Source organism: Heptranchias perlo, chromosome 2 (genome assembly GCF_035084215.1).
Source record: "Heptranchias perlo isolate sHepPer1 chromosome 2, sHepPer1.hap1, whole genome shotgun sequence".
In the NCBI taxonomy this organism is placed as follows: domain Eukaryota; kingdom Metazoa; phylum Chordata; class Chondrichthyes; order Hexanchiformes; family Hexanchidae; genus Heptranchias; species Heptranchias perlo.
Window position 1 is genome coordinate 91,931,213 of NC_090326.1, and position 26,618 is coordinate 91,957,830.

The following is a 26,618-nucleotide window of genomic DNA, read 5'->3' on the forward strand; positions in this document are numbered from 1 at the left end:
TTGTTAGGCTTGTACTTGCCCATAGACTTTCTATGAGCTTTTACATGGCAAGTTACTGTAAGTTAGAGATCCATTCAGTGCTGCGCCCTCTACAGGGCACCTGGGACATGTGTGAACAGGGCAAGCAACTGTGTGTCTCCTTAACCAGTCAGATTGAAGAACCGTTACTGAGCATTGCAGAGACTGAACCAGAATAGTGAATTCAATGTCAAATCAGACACAGTAAGTGGAATAAAGAGAAGGTAAGAAAGATTGGATTAAGAGACAGAGATAAAAGAGACAGAAAGAAAGAAGAAAAAATTATTTATTTACATTTAAAAAAAATGTCTAACAATGATGAAAAGCAAAAGGAATGGGACTCTACACTTGTAAAGGTTCATTTTCAGTACCAGAGAGGTTGTTTGGCAGTAATTAAGACTTACCAAGACGTTAAAAGGGTGCTTACACTGGAATGGACAAGCCCTAACTTTTTCTGGGAGTTTAGTCCACATCTACAACAGGAACGTCACGCTGTCCAATTCATTTAAATGGGGAGCCAAACGGCGAGATGCCATTTTCGCACAGCTTACAGAAGCCATACATCTCAGACAGCAACTTCCAGATTTCCGCGCTTAACTGCGCACGTGTGCTCGCTGGAAGTTACTGTTCAATTTGCACATAAATAACAGTGAGCGCTGTTAGCCTCACCATTATTTTTACAGCAAAAATCTGGCCCATTATCTTTGAAGAGAAAAGACAGCCAGAAGTTGAGGATTTAGAAATCAGTATGTTGAGGGACAGCTTAAGGATGGGGGCAATAGGTGAGGAGGATATAGTATGGGATAGGATGCAGGTGGCAGATTTCCGGATGAAGTTGCCAATTTTGAATAAAGACAGGATAACTTTAGTCTTGCCAATGTTTATTTGGTGGAAGTTCCAGCTCATCCACAACTTGTGGCCAGACACGCAGTGAGACAGCAATGCAACAGCAGTGGAGTCGAGGGTGGCGATGCAGGGGTAAAACTGGGTATGATCAGCAATAGCATTCCAAGGGGCCTAAACAAACTATCAAATTAAACAATAGCAAATATATTAAAGAATAGCAATACATTTTTGATGTGGATAAATATAAGCTAATGCATATTGCACTAGGAATTATGAAACGTGTACAAAAGGCAAAAAAAACCTTTGCCCCTAGAGCAATTTTGGCGGCAGCCACATGTAGACCACGTGGCAGAAGGGTCGGCAACTGAGCACAAAGTGAACAGCTGAGAGTTTGGTGAGTGCGGGAGTTCGGTGAAGTGGGGAAAGGAGTAGCTGCTTTGCCTTGCTTTTCCTAACTTTTTCCGCAAAGCGGCTGTGGACCTGAGCAGCAGAAGATTAAGAGTGGGGATAAAAGCAGCAGCAGACCTGCAACAAGAGAAAACTACTGTGTGACATCACAGGTGAGGCAGGGGAGTCCGAGAGGTGAGCACAGTGTAAAAGGAGAGTCCGAGAGCGGAAGGAGAGTCTGAGAGGTGAACTCAATGTAAATCTAAGGCAAGTCATGGCAGCACAGCTCGCACCCGTGATATGCTCCTCCTGTACGACGCAGGTAAAGATTACGCAGGCAGAAAGGAAATGGGTGACCGCCAGGCAGAGTTAAAGGACTAGGCAGGTAGAGCAGGAGTTCCCTGGGGTCATCTCCCTCTCAAACAGATATCCCGCTTTGATTACTGTTGGGGGAGATGGCTTATCAGGGGAAAGCAGCAAGAGACAAGTTCGGGGCACCACGGGTGGCTCTGCTGCACAGGAGGGGAGGAATAAGAGTGGCAGGGCCATAGTGATAGGGGATTCAATTGTAAGGGGAACAGAAAGGTGTTTCTGCGGCTGCAAACGTGACTCCAGGATGGTATGTTGCCTCCCTGGTGCTAGGGTCAAGGATGTCACGGAGCGGCTGCAGGGCATTCTGGAGGGGGAGGGTGAACAGCCAGTAGTCGTGGTCCATATCGGTACTAACGACATAGGTAAAAAAAGGGATGAGGTCTTGCAAGGTGAATTTAAGGATTATATCAGGAAAAAGAGGGTGGTCAGGAGCAGTGTTGGCCCCTTAAAAACTGAAAGTGGGGATATTGTCATTGACAATGGGGAAATGGCGGACATGTTGAACAATTACTTTGCGTCAGTATTTACAGTAGAAAAAGAGGATAGCATGCCGGAAATCCCAAGAAAACTAATACTGAATCAGGGACAGGGACTCAATACAATTAACATAAGTAAAACAACAGTAATGAAGAAAATAATAGCACTACAGAGTGACAAATCCCCAGGACCAGATGGTTTCCATCCCAGGGTTTTAAAGGAAGTAGGTGAGCACATTGCAGATGCCCTAACTATAATCTTTCAAAGTTCTCTAGATTCAGGAACTGTCCCTCTAGATTGGAAAATTGCACGTGTCACTCCGCTTTTTAAGAAAGGAGAGAGAGGGAAACCAGGGAATTATAGGCCAGTTAGCCTAACATCTGTTGTGGGGAAAATGCTGGAGTCTATAATTAAGGATAGGGTGACTGAACACCTCGAGAGTTTTCAGTTAATCAGAGAGAGCCAGCATGGATTTGTGAAAGGTAGGTCATGCCTGACAAACCTGATTGAATTTTTTGAAGAGGTGACTAAAGTAGTGGACAAGGGAATGTCAATGGATGTTATTTATATGGACTTCCAGAAGGCATTTGATAAGGTCCCACATAAGAGACTGTTAGCTAAGATAGAAGCCCATGGAATCGAGGGAAAATTACGGACTTGGATAAGAAGTTGGCTGAGTGAAAGGCGACAGAGAGTCGGGATAATGGGTAGGTACTCACATTGGCAGGATGTGACTAGTGGAGTCCTGCAGGGATCGGTCTGGGGGCCTCAATTATTCACAATATTTATTAACGACTTAGATGAAGGCATAGAAAGTCTCATATCTAAGTTTGCCGATGACACAAAGATTGGTGGCATTGTAAGCAGTGTAGATGAAAACATAAAATTACAAAGCGATATTGATAGATTAGGTGAATGGGCAAAACTGTGGCAAATGGAATTCAATGTAGGCAAATGTGAGGTCATCCACTTTGGATCAAAAAAGGATAGAACAGGGTACTTTCTAAATGGTAAAAAGTTAAAAACAGTGGATGTCCAAAGGGACTTAGGGGTTCAGGTACATAGATCATTGAAGTGTCATGAACAGGTGCAGAAAATAATCAATAAGGCAAATGGAATGCTGGCCTTGATATCTAGAGGTCTGGAGTACAAGGGGGCAGAAGTTATGCTGCAGCTGTACAAAACCCTGGTTAGACCGCACCTGGAGTACTGTGAGCAGTTCTGGGCACCGCACCTTTGGAAGGACATACTGGCCTTGGAGGGAGTGCAGCGTTTGTTTACTAGAATGATACCCAGACTTCAAGGGTTAAGTTACGAGGGGAGATTACACAAATTGGGGTTGTATTCTCTAGAGTTTAGAAGGTTAAGGGGTGATCTGATCGATGTTTATAAGATATTAAGGGGAACAGATAGGGTGGATAGAGAGAAACTATTTCCACTGTTTGGGGATTCTAGGAGTAGGGGGCACAGTCTAAAAATTAGAGCCAGACCTTTCAGAAATGAGATTAGAAAACATTTCTACACACAAAGGGTGGTAGAAATTTGGAACTCTCTTCCGCAAACGGCAATTGATACTAGTTCAATTGCTAAATTTAAATCTGAGATAGATAGCTTTTTGGCAACCAAAGGTATTAAGGGATATGGGCCAAAGGCAGGTATATGGAGTTAGATCACAGATCAGCCATGATCTTATCAAATGGCGGAGCAGGCACGAGGGGCTGAATGGCCTACTCCTGTTCCTATATTCCTATAAGGAGTTAGGAGATAAATTAAAAAGCATGGCTTCAAAGGTAGTGATCTCAGGATTACTACCAGTGCCACATGCTAGTGAGTATAGGAACAGGACAATAGACCAGATGAATGCATGGCTGCAGGGATGGTGTAGGACGGAGGGATTTAGATTCCTGGGACATTGGGACCGGTTCTGGGGAAGGTGGGACCTGTACAAGCGTGACGGATTACATCCGAGCAGGACCGGGACCGATGTCCTCGTGGGGGTGTTTGCTAGTGCTGTTGGGGAAGGTTTAAACTAGAATGGCAGGGGGATGGGAACCTGAGCAGGGAGACAGAGGAGGGGGAGACAAGGATAGAAACAAAAGACAGAAAGGGAAGAAGCAATAGTGGAAGGCAGAGAAAACAAGGGCGAAAAACAAATAGGGCCATAGTGCAAAATAATACTAAGATGACTAACAATCTTAAAAAGACAAGTCTAAATGCATTGTGTCTTAATGCGCGGAGCATTCGCAATAAGGTAGATGAATTAACAGCGCAAATAGATATTAACGGGTATGATATAGTTGCGATTACGGAGACATGGCTGCAGGGTGACCAAGGATGGGAACTGAACATCCAGGGGTATTCAATATTTAGGAAGGACTGGCAAAAGGGAAAGGAGGTGGGGTAATGTTGCTAGTAACGGAGGAAATCAATGCAATAGTGAGGAAGGATATTGGCTCGGAAAAACACGATATGGAATCTGTATGGGTGGAGCTAAGAAACACCAAGGGGCAGAAAACGTTGGTGGGGTTGTCTATAGGCCCCCAAACAGTAGTGGAGATGTAGGGGAGGGCATTAAACAGGAAATTAGAGATGCATGCAAGAAGGGTACAACTATAATCATGGGTGACTTTAATTTATATATAGATTGGTCAAACCAAATTAGCAATAATACTGTGGGGGAGGAATTCCTGGAGTGTGTACATGATGGATTTCTAGACCAATATGTTGAGGAACCAACTAGAGAACAGGTGATCCTAGACTGGGTATTGTGCAATGAGAAAGGATTAATTAACAATCTTGTTGTGCAAGGTCCCTTAGGGAAGAGCTGCCATAACATGATAGAATTCCTCATTAAGATGGAGAGTGAAGTAGTTGAATCCTAAACTAGGGTCCTGAATCTAAATAAAGGAATTACCAAAGTATGAGGTGTGAGTTGTCTAGGATAGATTGGGGAACTTTACTAAAAGGGACGACAGTGGATAGGCAATGGCTAATATTTAAAGAACGTGTGCAGGAATTACAACAATTATTCATTCCTGTCTGGCGCAAAAATAAAACAGGAAAGGCGGCTCAACCGTGGCTTACAAAATAAATTAGGGATAGTATTAGATCCAAAGAGGAGACGTATAAAATTGGCACCATCTCCTGCAAGAAAGCTAGACGTGTGTCTGGGTGATGTGCCTTTCATGGTTGAATAGCTGCCAGTGTGTGTGGCCTGTGTGTTATGGGAGTGCGGCTGCAAACGTGGTAATGTGTGAGGGTGAGAGGAAGAATTTGATTGGAAGAGTTGAGTACTGATTGAAAGTTTGTTGGTATGTGGGTGATGGGGGTGTAGTGCGTGGAGCAGTGGATGCGGCTAATGGTGCAGTTGGTAGGAGAGGCCATTTGACAGTTGACCTCACTCACCTTGACCACTCGTATCAAAGCATTGAACTTCTTCCTGCACTGCATCCATGTTCCTGGTGCTATGGCATTGACTGCGTCCCCTACTGCCTCCCACTGCCCTTTGAGTATATGTCTGGAAGGCCTCTTGCCATCCCCCCACCCCCCACGGATATAGGATACCCCTCCTTCTGTCCACCTCTTGCACCAAGGCCTCTAGTGCATCAGCAGAGAACCTTGGTGCACGCACTCTCGCAGACCTTGTATCAACTCAGACTGGCAGATTGGTGAGGGTTTGGCATGCAGATTGGAGGATATAGGATTTAGGGGTATGAAACCTTTATTCAATGTTTTAACATAACTCAACAGTTTGTAGACATAGGGACACATCTCTGTTCAGACTCCATGCAGACCCATATCTTATTGTTAAAAAATAACAGATACCGGCTACCTTTAAGAGACGCAGGCTGCCTGTCGGAGATGCAGGCTGTGTCTCCGACAGGCAGGCTGTCTTTAAGAGATTCGAGCTCCTTCTGCTGGTGGAAAGTGCGTATGTCGTGGAATCCTCGTGTCAAGGCCTGATTATTTCACATGCATGAAGTACGTTCCCTTGTAGCACGAATGTCTTGTGCTACCTGTGACAGGTTGACCAGGCCTTGCAGTGCGATGCACAATGCGATGCCCGTGCCCATTTTCGGGGGTTAACCAATTTAATCCCCTAAATCATTTCACTGGCACATGTAGATATGGATAGATGTGCATCGTGAAAGCAGAAGAAGAGAACAAAAATACATTTTCAGACAGAAAAAAAAACTAGCAGTTCTTAAAGTTAGATATGAAATCAATAAAGTTCCACTTATGCAGGGGAAAATTTCATTTTACCTTATGAAAGTATGAATATCCCTGTGTGAGTTCATCTGCTCCTTCCCCAGAGAAAATGACAACGGTGTCAGTTTTCTCACGTATATATTTAGACACTAAATACATTCCTACAAAGAGAAAAACATTACATTAGCATGTTGTCAAAATGGAGTTCAAATGATTTCCTACAGATCTCAGGGCGTGGTGCACCTTACAGAACTCACAGCACGTGTGTGTGTCTGTATATACATTAGTACACTCATGTCAGGTACACTTTTTTCCTTACCCAATATTTCAATAGTCTCTCACATGGATTATTTCTTCGTGTATGTGAATTGTGGCTAATTTACTTTTCTATTCAGTCCCCGGGCCTTTCTCAGTTATTGTTTTGAAGTGTCTGTCTTTCTGACACGATAAATAAATGGAATAAACAACAGAATAATGGCAGACCAGGAAGTAATTTGAATCAGGAAATGTTTCTGTTACTGACGGTTAGTGTAAGACTGCATCTGGCACTAAAAACAAATTGAATTCTTGTTAATGCAGATTGTAAAAAGGTCAGGAAGTTTGAAATTAAATTATCCTCACACTGAACCATTAAAATATGCCAGTGTTGGACCTATATTATAGATGTCAGGAATTTCTGACTTTAATTCCTGTTAACAAGATTTTCAGGATCATGAATCAAAGTTTTTCTGGACAGAGGTGAAAACTTCTCCACAAACATAAGAAATATTAAAACAATATTTTGTTTTGCAATAGCTTCCACTAAACTAAAATTCTAAACTAAAAGTATACTTTCTTCTGTAATTCTATAATATTTTATATTACACGTGTGCATTTCATTTTATGTCGAACTGGTGAAAGGGAAGATAGAAATTCTTAGCGCCCATCAGTAACTAACAAAGTACGGAATATTTAAGAAAATACTTAGGAACATTTCTCTGAAGTGACTTGTTAGTTGCTATCAGCAGAAAAACCTCTGTCCATTTTACGTCCATATTTGAGGAGACATTATTGTCTCTGAAACCAAGACAGCAATCAGTTTTACCAAATTCTTATATGAAAAAGAAGATTTTGATTAATGTTGAAGTTAGTGGTCACTTACTGAGCCTGAACACTGCCCATTTCTGATGGGTGACATTTATTGGGTGCCTGACAGGCTTATCTAGTGATTGTTTCAGTTCTGGTATCAGACATTTATTTACCAATCTACCTATATATTTTCCTATTTATATCTGTGTATTTTATATGATTTAGTTAACAATTGCTGATCATGATTAGGACGAACCACAGTGTTGTGGTCAGTAAACACTGCAATTGGTTAACAGGTAGTCACGCAAGAGCTAACTGAAAATGCAAATGTAATGCCTAGAAAACATATACAAAAATATTCATGCTCTTCCTTCAAGTTTATCCTAAATAACTTGAGCACCTGAACCAATACAGCTATGAAGTGCAAACGTTACCAACAGAGGCACGGATTGTAGCGCTATCATAGCTCTCAAGGCTAAAGATCACATCTTCTATTGCCTGAATGCCCTCTTCAGGTGTGAAGATAACTTCATGATGCTCACTCTTGATGTGTGCTGCAACCTAGTTCAAGCAACCACAAAAAAGTGAACCTCATTACAAGAGCCATACAATAGAAGGATGATACTTTTTAGCACCACATTTATATTAAAACTAAAATTAACAATCTTAACAGTACTGCCTCAGAAACCAAGACAGCAATCAGTTTTACCAAATTCTTATATGATAAAGAGGATTGTGATTAATATTTTCAAAATATATTTCCCTACATTGCAACAGTGACTACACTTCAAAAGTTCTTTATTGGCTGTGATGTGCTTGAGGATGTCCTGAGGATTTGAAAGGTGCTATATAAATGCATGTTCTTTCTTTCTATATGGTAACATTTCATCCAGTTTGCTAAAATGCAGGAAACTCTACCTCCAAAAGCTACTGTGCAGTACTATTACTCACACACCCCAGTGATTCTAAGGAAATTGATATGGTCCAGCCCAGAAGGCTAAGATTGCCCTACAGAGCTGGAATACAAATGTAAGACAAGAGAGGGACTGCTGTTCATGAGTCCAGTGTTATAACCTTGTACCAGTCTGCCTAGCCAAGCTCTTAGTCACTGCAAATGGCTAACAGTGCTATCAAATTCAGCCACTGTTTTCAATTATATGTATCTGCACGCTTCTGCTCTGACTTATCCAGTGAGTACCTGAGTCATGCAGATCAGGAAGGCGCCAGGTTCAATCACTGGTCTGTGCTGGTAGCTTTTACAGCTGGGATGGCAATTAGGTGCGGTACTGCCATGATTGAAACCATATCCCAATGAGGAAACAATATTTTCAGGAGAGGAGGAGGAGGGAAGTTGATAAGTTTGCCACACAAGCCTACAATTGTCCAACATGTGATTATCAAATTAACTTGAACGATTATTACCTTCCGAGCAGCAATTATATCAGTGCTGTCTTCCATTCCTATTGAAAATGTCTGCACTGGATATCTTAAGTCATTATTTTTCTTTTTCAGTTTCAAAACAAAGGCAGCGACAAGGCTAGAATCCAAACCACCTATCATAAAAAACAGAAAGAAAGAATTGGATTAATTTTCAGTGGGGCCCACTTTGATAATTAGATTCAGCAGTGAATGCTGCTGACACTGATAATACTTGTAACGTCTGACCTAGATGAATGAAACGTTAGAAAGTATTCCATTCTATGCAATTAAAGACAACTTGGCATTTCTGATACTTATAACTTCACATATAGCACCCATGTCAAATTCAAAAAGAAAATTATATTGTTGTTTAGCTATATGAAATTAACTAGTAATTTACAAGCTATGACAATATCAGCTTACCCATTGGTCCAGAAATTGCTCGGAGTGGTGACCCAACAATGCTCGCCGCTCCATAGATTTTTACTAACCCACTAATTTACCGCTGTCTTCACTGGGTGCACTTCCTCTAATAGGAAGCAGAGAAGAGCCCAGCGTTAGCTCCAGTGAAGCTAGGACCCATAGGAGAAACGAGAGGATCGATCTCTCCCCTCGAACAATCAGATCGTAGCATTTTTGACAAGCTGCGAAACTTTCAGCAAACTGGAACGTAAAATCCAGGAAGTGAAAGGTACAACATTAAAATCATTGTAAAAACAGTTATAGATGGCGAAAAAAGAGAGGGTAAAAAATAATCAAATTAAATAAAAGATACAGAAGGGAAAAGTAAAAAATAATTTTTTGAAAATTTTTAAATTTTTTTAAAAAAAATTAATGACCAGAAACTATTAAAATCAGGAGTAATGAGACTCCACATTTTTAAAAGTTAATTTTTAGTTGTTTGGCAGTCAATAAGACTGTTAAAACTTAATTTAGATCTGGTACTTTTAAGCGTACCTGTTTTGTGCGATATTAGTTACTTTCCAGCTGGGCACTTGAGCAAATTGGTGTTTATTCAATGATTTCACTGATTGCAGCCGGCGATATACCTTTAATTCGAAGCTGTTATACCGCCAGAGGACCACAAGGAGCAAGTTCTGGATTTCTGCTTTTCACTGCACATGTGCGAATGCCGGAATTTGCTCCTCGATTTCGCCACTAATAACAGAGAGTACTGTTGACCTCTCCGTTCTTTTCTAAGCCATTTCTGGGCCATTATGTCAGCCTAGGAATGGACCAATCATGCTATCATTGTCTGGTTCAGTACCACGAGAAATTGAAAGTTATGTATTTTACAGGAGTTTATTACTGGTCCTTTTCCCCACTGCCACTTTGCCTCCAGAGACAAAATAACATGAGATGTTATTGTTTGTCTCTGGAGGATATGTGTCTATTTTGATTACTGCATTGTTTCCAAAGATAGGAAAAACATATAATTGTTTCAAAACACGGAGTAACTCTGATGCCATCAAATAGTCTTCTCGCACTCTCACCTCTGAGTCAGAAGGTTGTGGGTTCAAGTCCCACTCCAGCGACTTAAGCATAAAATCTAGGCTGATAATCCAGTGCAGTACTGAGGGATTGCTGCACTGTCAGAGGTGCCGTCTTTCAGATGAGATGTTGAACTGAGACCCCATCTGTCCCCTCAGGTGGATGAAAAAGATCCCATGGCACTATTTCAAAGAAGAGCAGGGGAGTTCTCCCCAGTGCCCTGGCCAACATTTATCGCTCAACCAACATCATTTAAAACAGATTATCTGGTCATTATTTAATTGCTTTTTGTGGGACTTTGCTGTGTACAAATTTGCTGCCACATTTCCGACATTACAACAGTGACTACATTTCATAAGTACTTAATTGGCTGTAAAGTGTTTTGGGACATCCTGAGGTCATGAAAGGCTACAGAAATGCAAGTCTTTCCTTCTTTCTTTCTGAGGCATCCAACCTCAGAAGAACTGTAGAATAGCTTAAGAGAGACAGATTTTCCTCTCAACATATTAGTGTTAAAACTACTTCAAACTGGTGTGAAGGAATGATTCTTCTAATTTTTTTTATTCATTCATGGGATGTGGGCGTCGCTGGCAAGGCCAGCATTTATTGCCCATCCTTAATTGCCCTTGAGAAAGTGGTGGTGAGCCGCCACCTTGAACCGCTGCAGTCCGTGTGGTGAAGGTTCTCCCACAGTGCTGTTAGGAAGGGAGTTCCAGGATTTTGACCCAGCGACGATGAAGGAACGGCGATATATTTCCAAGTCAAGATGGTGTGTGACTTGGAGGGGAATGTGCAGGTGGTGTTGTTCCCATGAGCCTGCTGCCATTGTGCTTCTAGGTGGTAGAGGTCGCGGGTTTGGGAGGTGCTGTCGAAGAAGCCTTGGCGAGTTGCTGCAGTGCATCCTGTAGATGGTACACACTGCAGCCACGGTGGGCCAGTGGTGAAGGGAGTGAATGTTTAGGGTGGTGGATGGGGTGCCAATCAAGCGGGCTGCTTTGTCCTGGATGGTGTTGAACTTCTTGAGTGTTGTTGGAGCTGCACTCATCCAGGCAAGTGGAAAGTATTCCATCACATTCCTGACTTGTGCCTTGTAGATAGTGGAAAGGCTTTGGGGAGTCACGAGGTGAGTCACTCGTCGCAGAATACCAAGCCTCTGACCTCCTCTTGTAGCCACAGTATTTATGTGCCTGATCCAGTTAAGTTTCTGGTCAATGGTGACCCCCAGGGTGTTGATGGTGGGGGATTCGGCAATGGTAATGCCGTTGAATGTCAAGGGGAGGTGGTTAGACTCTCTCTTATTGGAGACGGTCATTGTCTGGCACTTGTCTGTTCCGAATGTTACTTGCCACTTATCAGCCCAAGCCTGGATGTTGTCCAGGTTTTGCTGCATGCGGGCACGGACTGCTCCATTATCTGAGAGGTTGCAAATGGAACTGAACACTGTGCAATCATCAGTGGACATCCCCATTTCTGACCTTATGATGGAGGGAAGATCCTTGATGAAGCAGCTGAAGATGGTTGGGCCTAGGACACTGCCCTGAGGAACTCCTGCAGCAATGTCCTGGGGCTGAGATGATTGGCCTCCAACAAACACTACCATCTTCCTTTGTGCTAGGTATGACTCCAGCCACTGGAGAGTTTTCCCCCGATTCCCATTGACATCAATTTTATTAGGGCTCCTTGGTGCCACACTAGTTCAAATGCTGCCTTGATGTCAAGGGCAGTCACTCCCACCTCACCTCTGGAATTCAGCTCTTTTGTCCATGTTTGGACCAAGGCTGTAATGAGGTCTGGAGCTGAGTGGTCCTGGCAGAACCCAAACTAAGCATCGGTAAGCAGCTTATTGGAGAGTAAGTGCCACTTGATAGCACTGTCGACAACATCTTCCATCACTTTGCTGATGATTGAGAGTAGACTGATAGGGCGGTAATTGGCCAGATTGGATTTGTCCTGCTCTTTGTGGATAGGACATGAATGGGCAATTTTCCACATTGTCGGGTAGATGTCAGTATTGTAACTGTACTGGAACAGTTTGGCTAGAGGCACGGCTAGTTCTGGAGCACAAGTCTTCAGCACTACTGCTGGCATGTTGTTGGGACCCATAGCCTTTTTTTATTCAGTGCACTCAGCCATTTCTTGATATCACGTGGAGTGATTCGAATTGGCTGAAGACTGGCTTCTGTGATGGTGGGGATATCGGGAGGAAGCTGAGATGGATCATCTACTTAGCACTTTTGGCTGAAGATCGTTGCAAACACTTCAGCCTTGCTATTTGCACTCACGTGGACTCTGCCATCATTGAGAATGGGGATGTTTACAGAGCCTCCTCCTCCCGTTAGTTGTTTAATTGTCCACCACCATTCACGACTGGATGTGGCAGGACTGCAGAGCTTTGCTCTGATTCGTTGGTTGTGGAATCGCTTAGCTCTGTCTATAGCATGTTGCTTCCACTGTTTAGCACGCATGTAGTCCTGAGTTGTAGCTTCACCAGGTTGGCACCTCATTTTTAGGTATGCATGGTGCTGCTCCTGGCATGCTCTTCTACACTCCTCATTGAATCAGGGTTGATCCCCTGGCTTGTTGGTAATGGTAGAATGAGGAATATGCCGGGCCATGAGGTTACAGATTGTGCTGGAATACAATTCTGCTGCTGCTGATGGCCCACAGTGCCTCATGGATGCCCAGTTTTGAGCTTCTAGATCTGTTGTGACTTATCCCATTTAGCACGGTGGTAGTGCCACACAACACGTTGGATGCTGTCCTCAGTGTGAAGACGGGACTTCGTCTCTACAAGGACTGTGTGGTGATCACTCCTATCAATACTGTCATGGACAGATGCATCTGCGACAGGTAGATTGGTGAGGACGAGGTCAAGTAGGTTTTTCCCTCGTGTTGGTTCTCTCACCACCTGCTGCAGGCCCAGTCTGGCAGCTATGTCCTTCAGGACTCAGCCAGCTCGGTCAGTAGTGGTGCTACCGAGCACTCTTGGTGATGGACATTGAAGTCCCCCACCCAGAGTACATTCTGTGCCCTTGCTACCCTCAGTGCTTCTCAACATGGAGGAGGACTGATTCATCAGCTGAGGGAGGGCAGTAGGTGGTAATATGGCTTTCCTTGCCCATGTTTGACCTGGATGCCATGAGGTCTGGTGACAATGTTGAGGACTCCAGGCTCTGGTGAATATGTCCTGTCCCACTGGGATGTTGATGGAAGAGTCTGGGACGTTGGCTGAAAGGAATGATTCTGTGAGTATGGCTATGATCAGGTTGTTGTTTGAGTCGTCTATGGGACAGCTCTCCCAATTTTGGCACAAGTCCCCCGATGTTTGTGAGGAGGACTTTGCAGGGTCAACTGGGCTTGGTTTGCCTTTGTCGTATCCGATGCCTAGTGGTCCATCCGGTTTTATTCTTAGTGACTTTCTGTCGCGAGATTGTACCACTGAGTGGCTTGCTAAGCCATTTCAGAGGGCGATTAAGAATCAACTACATCGCTGTGGGCCTGGAGTCACATACAGGCCAGACAGCATAAGGACAGCAAATTTCCTTCCCCAAAGGGCATTAGTGAACCAGATACGTTTTTGCAACGATCTGGTAGTTTCATGGCCACTGATACTAGTTTATTTTTATTCCAGATTTTATTTAATTGAATTTAAATTCCCCAACTACTGTGGCAGGATTTGAACTCATGACTCAGTGATTATTAGTCCTTGTCTGACTGGATTACTAGTCCAGTAACATAACCACTATGCTACCGTACCCTATCTTAGATTTGAGACGTAAACACAGCAATTACATTCCAAATGGCATTCAAGCAATTAGCTCTCCTCTCATCTGTGCATACTGATTTCCATTCTTTTCAGTGCACAGAAATGGAGAAACGAAAACATTTATGACCAGCTCAGTAATTTTGCCCTTTCACTGAAACAAATAGCTACACCAGAGGAGATCTGAAACTGCCATTTTCTCATAATTTTCCCCTTCCCTTTTTAATTTTCTTTTGTTTCTTTTATACTTTCCGTAACTTAATTTTGAGTTTAACCTTAAAACTTTTCCACAGTGCTCCTTGCCTGGTGCTTTTCTTACATTACAAATTAGATTGCATGGTTGGTCATCATTTCTACACAATGCCATTTGGTAATGAAGGTCAGATAGTGCAATATTTATGTATAATGTAGTTCATTCATTGGCCCATTAGACTCAAAACAGAGATAATGTTCTATTCAACTTAAAACATACTGGCACTAAGAATCTTTTACTTCAACTATATCTTACCTGATAAAAGACAGCCAATTCTTCTGTGGGACATCAGACGTTTACTTACTGCATTTTTTAGAAGAAGTCGAATATTCTTTTTGATAGTTTCCAGACCAAAATCTACAGAACATATACAACCATTAATCCCTAATACAACACATGGTAAACAGCAGATGAATTTATGTCTTGGTTAAATCTTCAATTTTGATACCTGCAGCCAACATCCCCAGAGTATCAAATGCAACATGCGTTGGAACATCTTTAAAGTTATGAAATTGCACACATTTCATTTGGGCAACCTTCCCATTAAGCTTCAAATCAAATACTTCGTAGTGACCAGGAGGAAAGGGCACTATATCTGGAACTGTAGTCATTGAGTGTGTGAGATTAAGAAGACCTGCAATAGATGGATACATGGATATTTTTATTCAATTGTTCAACATCAGCTATTACTACATTAGAGGGAAAGCCCCTTTTATAAGATTGATATACCATAACCTGTGACATCAAATACATGACTTATGGCTCTCTATATATACTCACTGAAGTGTTCCTATTCTTTATTAAATGTTTTTGTATGATCCTTAAAAAGATAGCACTATATTGCATTCACATAATAATTATTGGGGATATTTTACCATTTACCCTCTCAAACTTTTTCATAATTTTGTACTTCACTAACTACCCTAATGCACAAAGAACAGACCACTTCTCAATTGGAAAAGACTAGAACTCCATTGTTGGCCCAGCATATACATTTTGAATCACTACAATCAAAACTAGGGGTAAGATAAATATAAGAGTATGGGTTACATATAACACAAGTAAGCAAATGACAAATTAATGAAATAAAATAAAAGCCAGAATATTATATCACCCTCATGACTAGCAAGCAGGTTCATGGTAAGCGAATTCATCTGAGAAAATGGTTTCCGTTGAAACTGAATTTTACCTTTTGCTTCTGAACACACAGCAAGGAATCCGTCATCAGTGAACACTTTAAACATGGGTCGTACTCCATACGTATCTCTTCCAAGAAACACTTTGCGACTTTCAGTATCCAGCAGGATGAAGGCAAACACACCATCTAGTATTTTAGTGGTTGCCTCGATTCCTTTTGTTCCATAAAGATGAAGAATAACTTCACCATCTACGTGTGTTTGATATTCAAATTCAAAATGTTTCTGAAGCTAGTAAACAGCAAAATATTGGAAAAACTTAAAAAGAGAGAAAAAATATATTTACATTAAATTCCATCAAAAGGCTAATTGTTCAGTGTGTGGGATGGCAGATAATACAATAGGTTACCAGTTTGGCACAATTATGGGGCATCATGGGATAGTTAACATACAGGGCTACAGTAAAGAAGGAAGTGTAGAAGCTGCAGGTGTACATTGGGTGTGAGTCGGCAGAATTTTCTGCATGAAATATTTTCTTCTAACACCCCTTTATGCTTTTAGAATTAGTCTGGAGTTTATGCCTGTTCTATACCAGGTTGTTGGCCAGTGGAAATCATTTTCACCATTTGTCTTCTCAACCGTTTGCATAATTTTGAACACTTCTATTAGTTCCCCATTTAACTTCTGCTTTAGTGAATACAACCCTAGCTTTTCAAGGTTATCATCAGTACTTTATCCTCTCGTTCCTGCTATCATCCTACATTGTACCTTTTCCATGCCTCAGAACCCTTTTAGAATGGAGTACCCACCTTAATTATCACCACCTTTTTGTATTCAATAACTCTCTAGAATCATAGAATCATAGAATGGTTACAGCACAGAAGGAGGCCATTCTGCCCGATGAGCCCGTGCCGGCTCTCTGCAAGAGCAATCCAGCTAGTCACACTCCCCCAACCTTTCCCCATAGCCCTGCAAATTTTTTCCCTTCAAGTACTTATCCAATTCCCTTTTGAAAGACGTGATTGAATCTGCCTCCACTACTCCCTCAGGCAGTGCATTCCAGATCATAACCACTCGCTGCGTAAAAAAGTTTTTCCTCATATCGCCTTTGGTTCTTTTGCCAATCACCTTAAATCTATGTCCTCTGGTTCTTGACCCTTCCACCAATGGGAACAGTTTCTCTCTATCCATTCCGTCTAGACCCTTCATGATTTTGAATACCTCTATCAAATCTCCTCTCAATCTTCTCTGTTCCAAGGAGAACAACCCCAATTTCTCCAGTCTATCCATGTAACTGAAGCCCATCATCCCTGGAACCATTCTAGTAAATCTTTTCTGCACCCTCACTAAGACCTTCACATCCTTACTAAAGTGCGGTGCCCAGAATTGGACACAATACTCCAGTTGTGGCCAAACCAGTGTTTTATAAAGGGTCACCATAACTTCCTTGATTTTGTACCCTATGCCTCTATTTACAAAGCCCAGGATCCCATATACTTTTTTAACCACTTTCTCAACCAGCCCTTCTACCTTCAATGATTTGTGCACATACACCCCAAGGTCTCTCTGTTCCTGCACCCCCTCTATATGAAACTATTAATCCCATTTGTCCTTTTTCTGGATTTTTGCATTTTTAATTCTGCTTTTAAAGATCTGGGCCTAGAATTTCGATTGTGCCCAAAAATGGGTGCTCATGGGGCGGGGTGCCCACTGCGTGCTCCTGTTAGCATTGACTCAGGCAGCATGTAATATTCATGCTACCTACTGATTATCATGAGTCAGGCGTGCAGTCAGCATTCCCGCACTACTTATTGACTGTACACCTGTTTGGGAGGTCGGATATCAGGCATCTCTGATGCCACTTAAAAGGCAGCCAGCACCTCTTAAAAAGAAGCACATTCTGGCTGCAACTTCTGAAGAGAAAAATGGCTCTAAGACCTACAGATCATGTCCCCAGGTTCGCTGATGCTGCCTTAGAGGCACTGGTCTAGGCACTGGACAGGAGGAGGGACATCCTCTTTCCCCCAGGGAGGAGGAAGCCCTCCAGGCATTAACTCTGGAAGAGGTGATAGGCCAAGTCAATTCCAGGAGCTTAGCCCCAAGGACATGGCTGCAATGCCGCAAAAAGTTCAATGACTTCACTGGAGTTGTCAGAGTAAGAATAATGCTGTCTTACTCTCTGCTCACATTGCCATTACATTCAGCCTCAATACTCAATGTCGCAGAGCATGGAGGAGTCCAGATCCAACTTATGTCAAGGATTTGCACAGAGCATAGAGACCATTCTGTCCAATATAGACCAAGTGATCAGCTCCATCAACACGACAGTGGTGCCCACCATGATGGAGCCTCTACTGACATCTTCCATGGCAGCTCACACTGCTGCCATTTTGGCTCTGGAGACCAATGTTGACAGGGGCCTCCAAAGCATCACAAGAGTCCTGCACTCTGTTCTCGTGCAGAGCTGTAGGAGTGCTTAGGTGCCACCCCAAGAGAGTGGCCTTGGTTCAATCTGAGAGCCACCTGCTGTCCTCTCTCAGAACGACAGCATACCTGCTCCCTGTCAGCAGGCTGGGCCATGCCAAAATGTTGCAGTCTGAAGCCGGGCCCTCAAGACCCAGAGCTGTTCGAGGTCTCCCTCCACGGCCGTCTGAAGTGTCCTCAAAGGTAGCTCAGCAGCCTTCCATCTCGCAAACTGTAGGAGCACTAGACTAGGGAGAGGAGCACGCAAGATAGGCACTAAGATCTGACACAAGGGTGATTCTAAATTATTTCTGTTAACTGTTAGAATTGAGTTGTTTGATAAATTTGTTTTTTGTTCTGGGTTTGGTGTTGGTATTTATCTTTGTAATGAAGCAAGGGCAAGATCCTGGACTGAAGGAAGGCAATCGAATGATGGTGGTAAGGATTGTGGGACTGCTGGTGTATTGAGGATGGGAGGGATGGTTCACATGAAGTGCTCTTGGATGAGCTGTTCTCTGAGAGCTCTGGCAGCGAGGGGCCTCTCTTCCTGCTCCTGCTCCTGCTCCTCCTGCACTTCCTGTTGCCTAGATAGTGGTAATGGCTGGTCCTTCATGATGGCAAAGTTGTGGAGCATGCAACAGACGACCGCAAATCTGGTTACCGGCTCAGAGCTGTACTGCAAAGCTCCTCTGGTACTATCCAGCAGCGGAAGTGTTGCTTGAGCATGCTGACTGCCCAATGATATTCCTAGTGGCAACCTGGCTCTCATTTTAGGCCAGCCCTGCAGCTGTTCCTGAGATCCTGACAGGAGTCATGAGCCACGTCCAAAGGGGATATCTCTTATCGCCAAGTAGCCAGCCTGCAACTTGATGGCCAGGTTGAAATAAAGGCAGCACAGAGAACTGGCGCAGGGTGAAAGAAATCCTGTTGCCAAGTTACCAGGCACAGACCTGCTTGATGCACTGCTTGTGTAACTTTGCAAACCAGCTGAACGGTGAGGGAATGGAATCCCTTACGATTGATAAAGTTGCCAGGCTGGCTATGGGTAGCACGGATGGCAATATGGGTGCAGCTTCTGGCTCCTTGCACCCTGGAGAAGCCTGCCCTGCGGGTGAAACCTAGTGCTCTCTCGTCCTGCTTTGCTCCTGAGTAAAGTTAAAGTAAAAGAAGAGCTCCCTGAATACCCATAGTGGATATGGCCTCCGGCACAGTGCCATCCTCCTCCTTTCTCTAACTACAGTAACTACACTTCAAAAGTACTTAATTGGCTATAAAGCACTTTGAAATGTCCTGAGGCCATGAAAGGTGCTATATAAATGCAAGTTCTTCCTTGTTACATTCAAAGATTTGTCAATCAAATACATATTTGAACTAATGTATCTGAATCGAGTAGCTTGGACCTTGCCTTGGATACTTGTTTTTCAGAGAAACAGACTAATTATTGCGACAAAATGTAATAAAATGAGCTGTAACATTCTTCTGTGAGTGAAGTTGTGTTTTAGCCCCTTATGTACCATGACAGAATTGAAGAAGGATATACCCTGCAGAGGGGTTTAAATAATATCATTGGTATGAAAGCAGAAAATAGGACATGCAAGAGATTTATTTTGCAAATACCTGTCTGAAGTTGTAAATCTCTCCATTGTAGCAAGGCCGGAGTTATGGGTACTTCTTTATTTGTAGAGGTTGCATACCACACAATGGGTCAGCAATCGCTAGACGGTGAAATCCAAAGCAACAGTTGGTGAAGCCGTTGACATTTTCAAAGCGAAATGCATCAGGGCCTCTTTGTGCTATTTTCATAGCATTAATACATTGCACAACGAGGCGTTTGTCACTCCCAAAAATGGCCCATATGCCACACATTGTCAGATTTGCCAATTTCTGTGTTCCAGTAAGTAGTAAATGAAAGGCTGTGGAGAAAATGTTCATAAATGGCATTTACTCTCAAATGTTTGGTTTGTATGGTGTACTTAGCTTTAAACAAAATGAAGAATGGAGTTCATGATAAACGTACTTCATGCAAAATAAAAATTAAGCTGCAAGTCCAAATACCAGGGTAAATTCAGGGCTGCTGTGTTCCCAGTGCAGAACCTCACTTAATGATCCCTCAATATCATAGGGCCAATATGCAACCCACAGTCCCATCGAGAGAGGCTTTAAGCATCAGTGAATTTATCCTAGTGTCTGACTCCTATTTCATTATGGCATCTCTTCAAATATTTAATAATCAAGGGACTTGGATGCAGCAATTTCAGATTTATTCTCTAGGATCTGAGAAAGATTGCAGCATAGATCTATTGCTGGCTGAGTGCGAACAGCCTCAAGCGAGTTCTTACTGGACATGAATCTACTGCACAAATCTGCCCAGAACTCAGCACTGATTTGGCGGTCGCATTCAGAAGCCACATGAATGTCTCATAGACAAATTGAAAAGGTCACAATACGTGCAGTAGGGACTGCTCTTGGAAGATTGACATCCAGTCAGTGCAGAAGGGCCTTTATCCTGTTCACAAGCCACACTATGCATATTATATTCTGATGCTGTACGCAGAATATTCTATTCCCCATCATGGAAATAGCGCAACTTGAATACAATTTGTTTCTAAAAAAAAAGTAGTATCACATGAAAAGACTAAAAACCCCAACAATTCCTCTAAAGGCACATATTGTTTATATTGTTTCACTACACAATTCAGTGTCATAATTTTATGAAAAGTTCACACTGCTACATGTTATTAACAGCTATTATTCAGTTTATTTTTTTTCTTTTCAGTATCTCCTTCTGTTGCCTTTATAGATTAAAATACAAAATATTAGAACATTGGCTTTACTTTAAACTTTCTGTGAAACACATTAATTTAAATAGAAAAATCTCACATCCAAACTGCGACCGTCACAAACAAGTTTACTTTTCTGAGCACTGTCAGATTCTGAGGGCCACTGATAAACGAGCAGCACTTCCTAGTTGAGACACAATTTTCAGCTTGTATGTGGTCACAAGAAGAGGTTCATGCAAGTTTGTGCCCGCTACCCGGCAGCTGCTGTAATGCTTTCATTTTAAGGCACTCCATTATCCCCCCCACTGTTCTAACCTTGGGGTAATCTTAGAGAATGGCTGCTTGGGGACAAGGGCTACCTCCTTCTACCATGGCTGATGGCACCCCTATGAAACCCCACCACTCCTGTGCAGAACAGATATAACAGCCATGCAATCATGAGGTGCATCACTGAGCAGGCCATCAGGATCCTCAGGCTGAGATTTAGGAGCCTTGACAGGTCTGGGGGCACCCTGCAATATTCCCCAGCCATAGTCTCGTGAATCATTATGGCATGCTGCGTCCTTCATAACATAGCACAGCAACAGAGGACTGAAGCTGCAGGAGGAAGAAGGGTAACTAGTGGCCATAGATTTAACGGCGGTGTTCAAAATTATATGGCGTTTTGATACAGTAAATAAGGAGAAACTGTTTCTGCTGGCAGGAAGGTCGGTAACCAGAGGACACAAAATCAGAGAATCTTAAAGCACAGAAGGAGGCCACTCGGCCCATCGTGCCTGTGCCAGCTCTTTGAAAGAGCTATCCGATTAGTCACACTCCCCTGCTCATTTCCCATAGCCCCCTGCAAATTTTTTCTTTTCAGGTATATATCCAATTCCCTTTTGAAAGTTACTAATGAATCTGATTCCATCTCACTTTCATGGTGTGCATTCCAGATCATAACAATTCGCTACACAAAAAAAAAACTCCTCATCTCCCCCCCTGGCTCTTTTGCCAATTATCTTAAATCTGTACCCTTTGGTTACCAACCCAACATCTTTGTGCAGCCCTACAACTAAACATAACCAAGTTCCCAGAGTGGAAAGAACAAGCACCATTTATTTATTGTTACTAATCTGTACGCAGATTTGATTGATTACTATTACAGCTATTTCAAACAGTACAATCTACAGAAAAAATATTTACAGATTACTAACCAGAATTATAAATTAAATATTAAACCAAATCATGGCTGTTAATTCAGGGTTGTTCATGAACATTCAAGAAACATCATATTTTGGGAGATAGTATTATCTTTAGAGTTAGGATTATTGGACTAGGTAGCCGTGTCTATGTTGCCACTAATCAGTAGAAGTACTTTATACTTACTGGAGTTTTATATTCTATTTGGGAACAGTGACCTCTGTAACCCGCTCTCCCTCGTTCACTCATGACTTTGGATGTCATTTTCTGTAGCCATGCTTGGCTTTGCAGTGTGATACTGAGACCCAGAGTGAAAACATATGGGATCAGCACCCAATATTAACTTTCCTATAGCAGAACACCTTGACTGGATGGCAGATCCACAAACCCACATTTTCACGGGTATGCACTGTCATCAGATCCCTGCAGGTCTTGCTTATTATAATTAGGAGTTCAGCCCACTGCAGAAGAACTGCACGTCTACAGTGGGCTGCACTCCTGTAATTAAAAGTGCCGTCGTTTATAGATTGCGAAACTATGCCTTTAAAAAAGAAGTTCTCAATCTGTGGGTTGCAAACACCTGTCAGCAGTATCACTGCTGCTCTGCCAGTCCTAACTCCTGAAGTTGTTGCTTCTTTCAAGGGTTTGCATAAGAGAAAGGGAGAATGCTTTTGGGAGCCTGATGGCAGTGGGGAGTACCTCAAGGAATGAGGCTAGCTGCAGTAGTGAGGAGTGCCTCAAGGAATGAGGCTAGCTGCAGTAGTGAGGAGTGCCTCAAGGAATGAGGCTAGCTGCAGTAGTGAGGAGTGCCTCAAGGAATGAGGCTAGCTGCAGTAGTGAGGAGTGCCTCAAGGAATGAGGCTAGCTGCAGTAGTGAGGAGTGCCTCAAGGAATGAGGCTAGCTGCAGTAATGAGGAGTGCCTCAAGGAATGAGGCTAGCTGCAGTAGTGAGGAGTGCCTCAAGGAATGAGGCTAGCTGCAGTAGTGAGGAGTGCCTCAAGGAATGAGGCTAGCTGCAGTAGTGAGGAGTGCCTCAAGGAATGAGGCTAGCTGCAGTAGTGAGGAGTGCCTCAAGGAATGAGGCTAGCTGCAGTAGTGAGGAGTGCCTCAAGGAATGAGGCTAGCTGCAGTAGTGAGGAGTGCCTCAAGGAATGAGGCTAGCTGCAGTAATGAGGAGTGCCTCAAGGAATGAGGCTAGCTGCAGTAGTGAGGAGAGCCTCAAGGAATGAGGCTAGCTGCAGTAGTGAGGAGTGCCTCAAGGAATGAGGCTAGCTGCAGTAATGAGGAGTGCCTCAAGGAATGAGGCTAGCTGCAGTAGTGAGGAGTGCCTCAAGGAATGAGGCTAGCTGCAGTAGTGAGGAGTGCCTCAAGGAATGAGGCTAGCTGCAGTAGTGAGGAGTGCCTCAAGGAATGAGGCTAGCTGCAGTAGTGAGGAGTGCCTCAAGGAATGAGGCTAGCTGCAGTAATGAGGAGTGCCTCAAGGTGGGGCAAAATTAACAAGCACCATCATGGCCCAGAAATTAGTCCGAATGGTGAATCAACAATGCTCGCCACTCCATAGATTTTTACTAACCCACTAATTTACCGCTGTCTTCACTGGGTGCACTTCCTCTAATAGGAAGCAGAGAAGAGCCCAGCGTTAGCTCCAGTGAAGCTAGGATCCACAGGAGAAACGAGAGGATCGATCTCTCCCCTCGAACAATCAGATTGCTGCATTTTTGACAAGCTGCGAAGAGTTTCTGCAAGCTGGAACGTAAAATCCAGGAAGTGAAAGGTACCACACTAAAATCATTGTAAAAACAGTGATTGACAGCGAAAAAAGAGAGAGTGAAAAATAATCAAATTAAATAAAAAGAGACTGAAGGAAAAAGTTCTTAACAAAATTTTTTAATTTTTAAAAAGTTTTTTTTAACCACCAAAAACAATTAAAATCAGGAGTAATGAGACTCCATGTTTTTAAAAGTTAATTTTTAGTTGTTTGGCAGTCGTTAAGACTTACCGCGCTGTTAAAACTTAGATTAGACCTGATATTTTTAAGTGTATCTGTTTTGTGACGATATTCGTTACTTTCTCAAAAACTTTAACTCTTTTAACATCTTCCAGTTCTGACGAAAGGTCTTTATCCTGAAACATTAACTCTGTTTCTTTCTCCACAGATGCTGCCTGACTTGCTGAGCTTCTCCAGCATTTTCTGTTTTTATTTTAGTTACTTTCCAGCGGGGCAGATGAGCCAGTTGGCGCTGGTCCATTGTTTCCACTGATTCCAGCCGGTGATATACCTTTAATTTGAAGCTACCATATCACCGGCGAACCAGGATTGGCACTTTCCGGGTTTCCACGTTTCACTGTGCGTGTGCGAATGCCAGGACTTGCTCCTCAATTTCGCCACTAATAACAGTGAGCGCTGTTACATAGAAACATAGAAAATAGGAGCAAATATAGGCCATTCGGCCCTTCGGGCCTGTTCTGCCATTCAAAATGATCATGGCTGATCGAATAACTCAGTATCCTGTTCCCGCTTTTTCCCCATATCCCTTGATCCCTTTAGCATTAAGAAATAGATCTATCTCCTTCTTGAATACATCTAATGACTTGGCCTCCACTGCCTTCTGTGGTAGAGAATTCCACAGGTTCACCACCCTCTGAGTGAAGAAATTTCTCCTCCTCTCGGTTCTAAATGGCATACCCCGTATCCTGAGACTGTGACCCCTGGTTCTGGACTCCCCAGCCATCGGGAACATCCTCCCTGCATCTAGTCTGTCTAGTCCTGTTAGAATTTTATATGTTTCGATGAGATCACCTCTCATTCTTGTAAACTCTAGTGAATATAGGCCTAGTCGACCCAATCTCTCCTCATACGTCAGTCCTGCCATCCCAGGAATCAGTCTGGTAAACCTTCGTTGCACTCCCTCCATGGCAAGGACGTCCTTCCTCAGATAAGGAGACCAAAACTGCACACAATACTCCAGATGTGGTCTCACCAAGGCCCTGTATAACTGCAGTAAGACATCCCTGCTCCTGTACTCAAATCCTCTTGCAATGAAGGCCAACATAGCATTCGCCTTCCTAACTGCTTGCTGCACCTGAATGCTCGCTTTCAGCAACTGGTATACAAGGACACCCAGGTCTCGTTGCACCTCCCCTTTTTCCAATCTATCACCATTCAGAATATAATCTGCCTTTCTGTCTTTACAACCAAAGTGGATAACCTCACATTTATCCACGTTCTACTGCATCTGCCATGTTCTTGCCCACTCGCCCAACTTGTCTAAATCACATTGGAGTCTCTTTGCATCCTCCTCACAGCTCACATTCCACCCCAGCTTTGTGTCATCTGCAAACTTGGAAATGTTACACTTAGTTCCCTCATCCAAATCATTGATATATATTGTGAATAGCTGGGACCCAAGCACTGATCCCTGCGTTACCCCACTAGTCACTGCCTGCCACACGGAAAAAGACCCGTTTATTCCTACTCTCTGCTTCCTGTCTGTCAACCAATTCTCAATCCATGCCAGTATATTCCCCCCAATCCCATGTGCTTTAATTTTGCACACTAACCTCTTATGTGGGACCTTATCAAAAGCCTTCTGAAAATCCAAATACACCACATCCACTGGTTCTCCCCTATCTATTCTACTAGTTACATCCTCAAAAAATTCCAGTAGATTTGTGAAGCATGATTCATAAACCTATGCTGACTTTGTCCAATCCCGTTAATGCCCTCCAAGTGTTCTGTTATCACATCTTTTATAATAGACTCTAGTATTTTCCCCATTACTGATGTTAAGCTAACTGGTCTGTAATTCCCTGTTTTTTCTCTCCCTCCTTTTTTAAATAGTGGGGTTACATTTTCCACCCTCCAATCTGTAGGAACTGTTCCAGAGTCTATAGAATTTTGGAAGATGATCACCGATGTATCCATTATTTCCAGGGCCACTTCCTTTAGTACTCTGGGATGTAGATTATCAGGCCCTGGGGATTTGTCAGCCTTTAGCCCTGTTGAGCTCGCTGTTCTTTTCTAAGCAATTTCTGGGCCAATATTGTTGCTAACTGTGAATTAATGTAATGAAATTATAAGACCCTACACAGTAGAACAAAAAGTAGGTGAGATACATATTCAATGAATGGTGTAGAAATAGCTCAAGGTAAGGATGAAGGTGTTGGTGATCCCGGCACTTAGCACGTCAAATCAATGTGGAGCAATAATCAACAAAACAAACAAATACTGCACTATATTACCAAATAGAATATATATCAGAGGAGGTGATGCTCAAACTGTATTGTACATTAATCAGACTACACCTTAATTACTGTGTCCAGTTTTGGTCACCACAAAAAGCAAATATTATACCACTAGGCGGCAGTAACATTAAATGACAAATTGAAAACAATGGGGCACAACCTAATGTTATGAGACAGCCCAAACGACACCCTGAGTAAATCCCAAATATTCATCCCCTCAAACTAAGCAGCGATTGATTCCAAAAAGCAGTTGCAACTCAGTCATGGCTGGCATTAAACTCTGAATGTTTGAATACGTGGGGCGCTAAATTGGGCCATGTAGCGCCCGTTGTTTCGGCGCTACAAGGCCCCTCTGACATCCAAGATGGCGTCTTGGATGCGCACGCACGTTTCCTACGTGACGTGTACCAGACGCCATCTTGGTATCGGGTAATCCCGAACTCTGGAATCATGTAAAGTAGGGAGAAAATGGCTTCAATCAGTGTGCAACGCTGATTTAAAGTGATAGA

The 26,618-nt window shown here is 43.0% G+C and overlaps 1 protein-coding gene across 1 annotated transcript in view; it reads right to left on the reverse strand.

Annotated features, from left to right (window-relative positions):
- Nucleotides 1–19,768, reverse strand: part of asns (asparagine synthetase) — a 28,759-nt gene extending 8,991 nt beyond the window's left edge. Inside the window, 7 exon segments of the mRNA XM_067995959.1 lie at nucleotides 6,364–6,470; nucleotides 7,812–7,938; nucleotides 8,800–8,930; nucleotides 14,559–14,660; nucleotides 14,752–14,937; nucleotides 15,493–15,730; nucleotides 19,520–19,768. Coding sequence (XP_067852060.1) covers nucleotides 6,364–6,470; nucleotides 7,812–7,938; nucleotides 8,800–8,930; nucleotides 14,559–14,660; nucleotides 14,752–14,937; nucleotides 15,493–15,730; nucleotides 19,520–19,768 — 1,140 coding nt within the window.
- Between the last annotated feature and the right edge of the window lie 6,850 nt (nucleotides 19,769–26,618).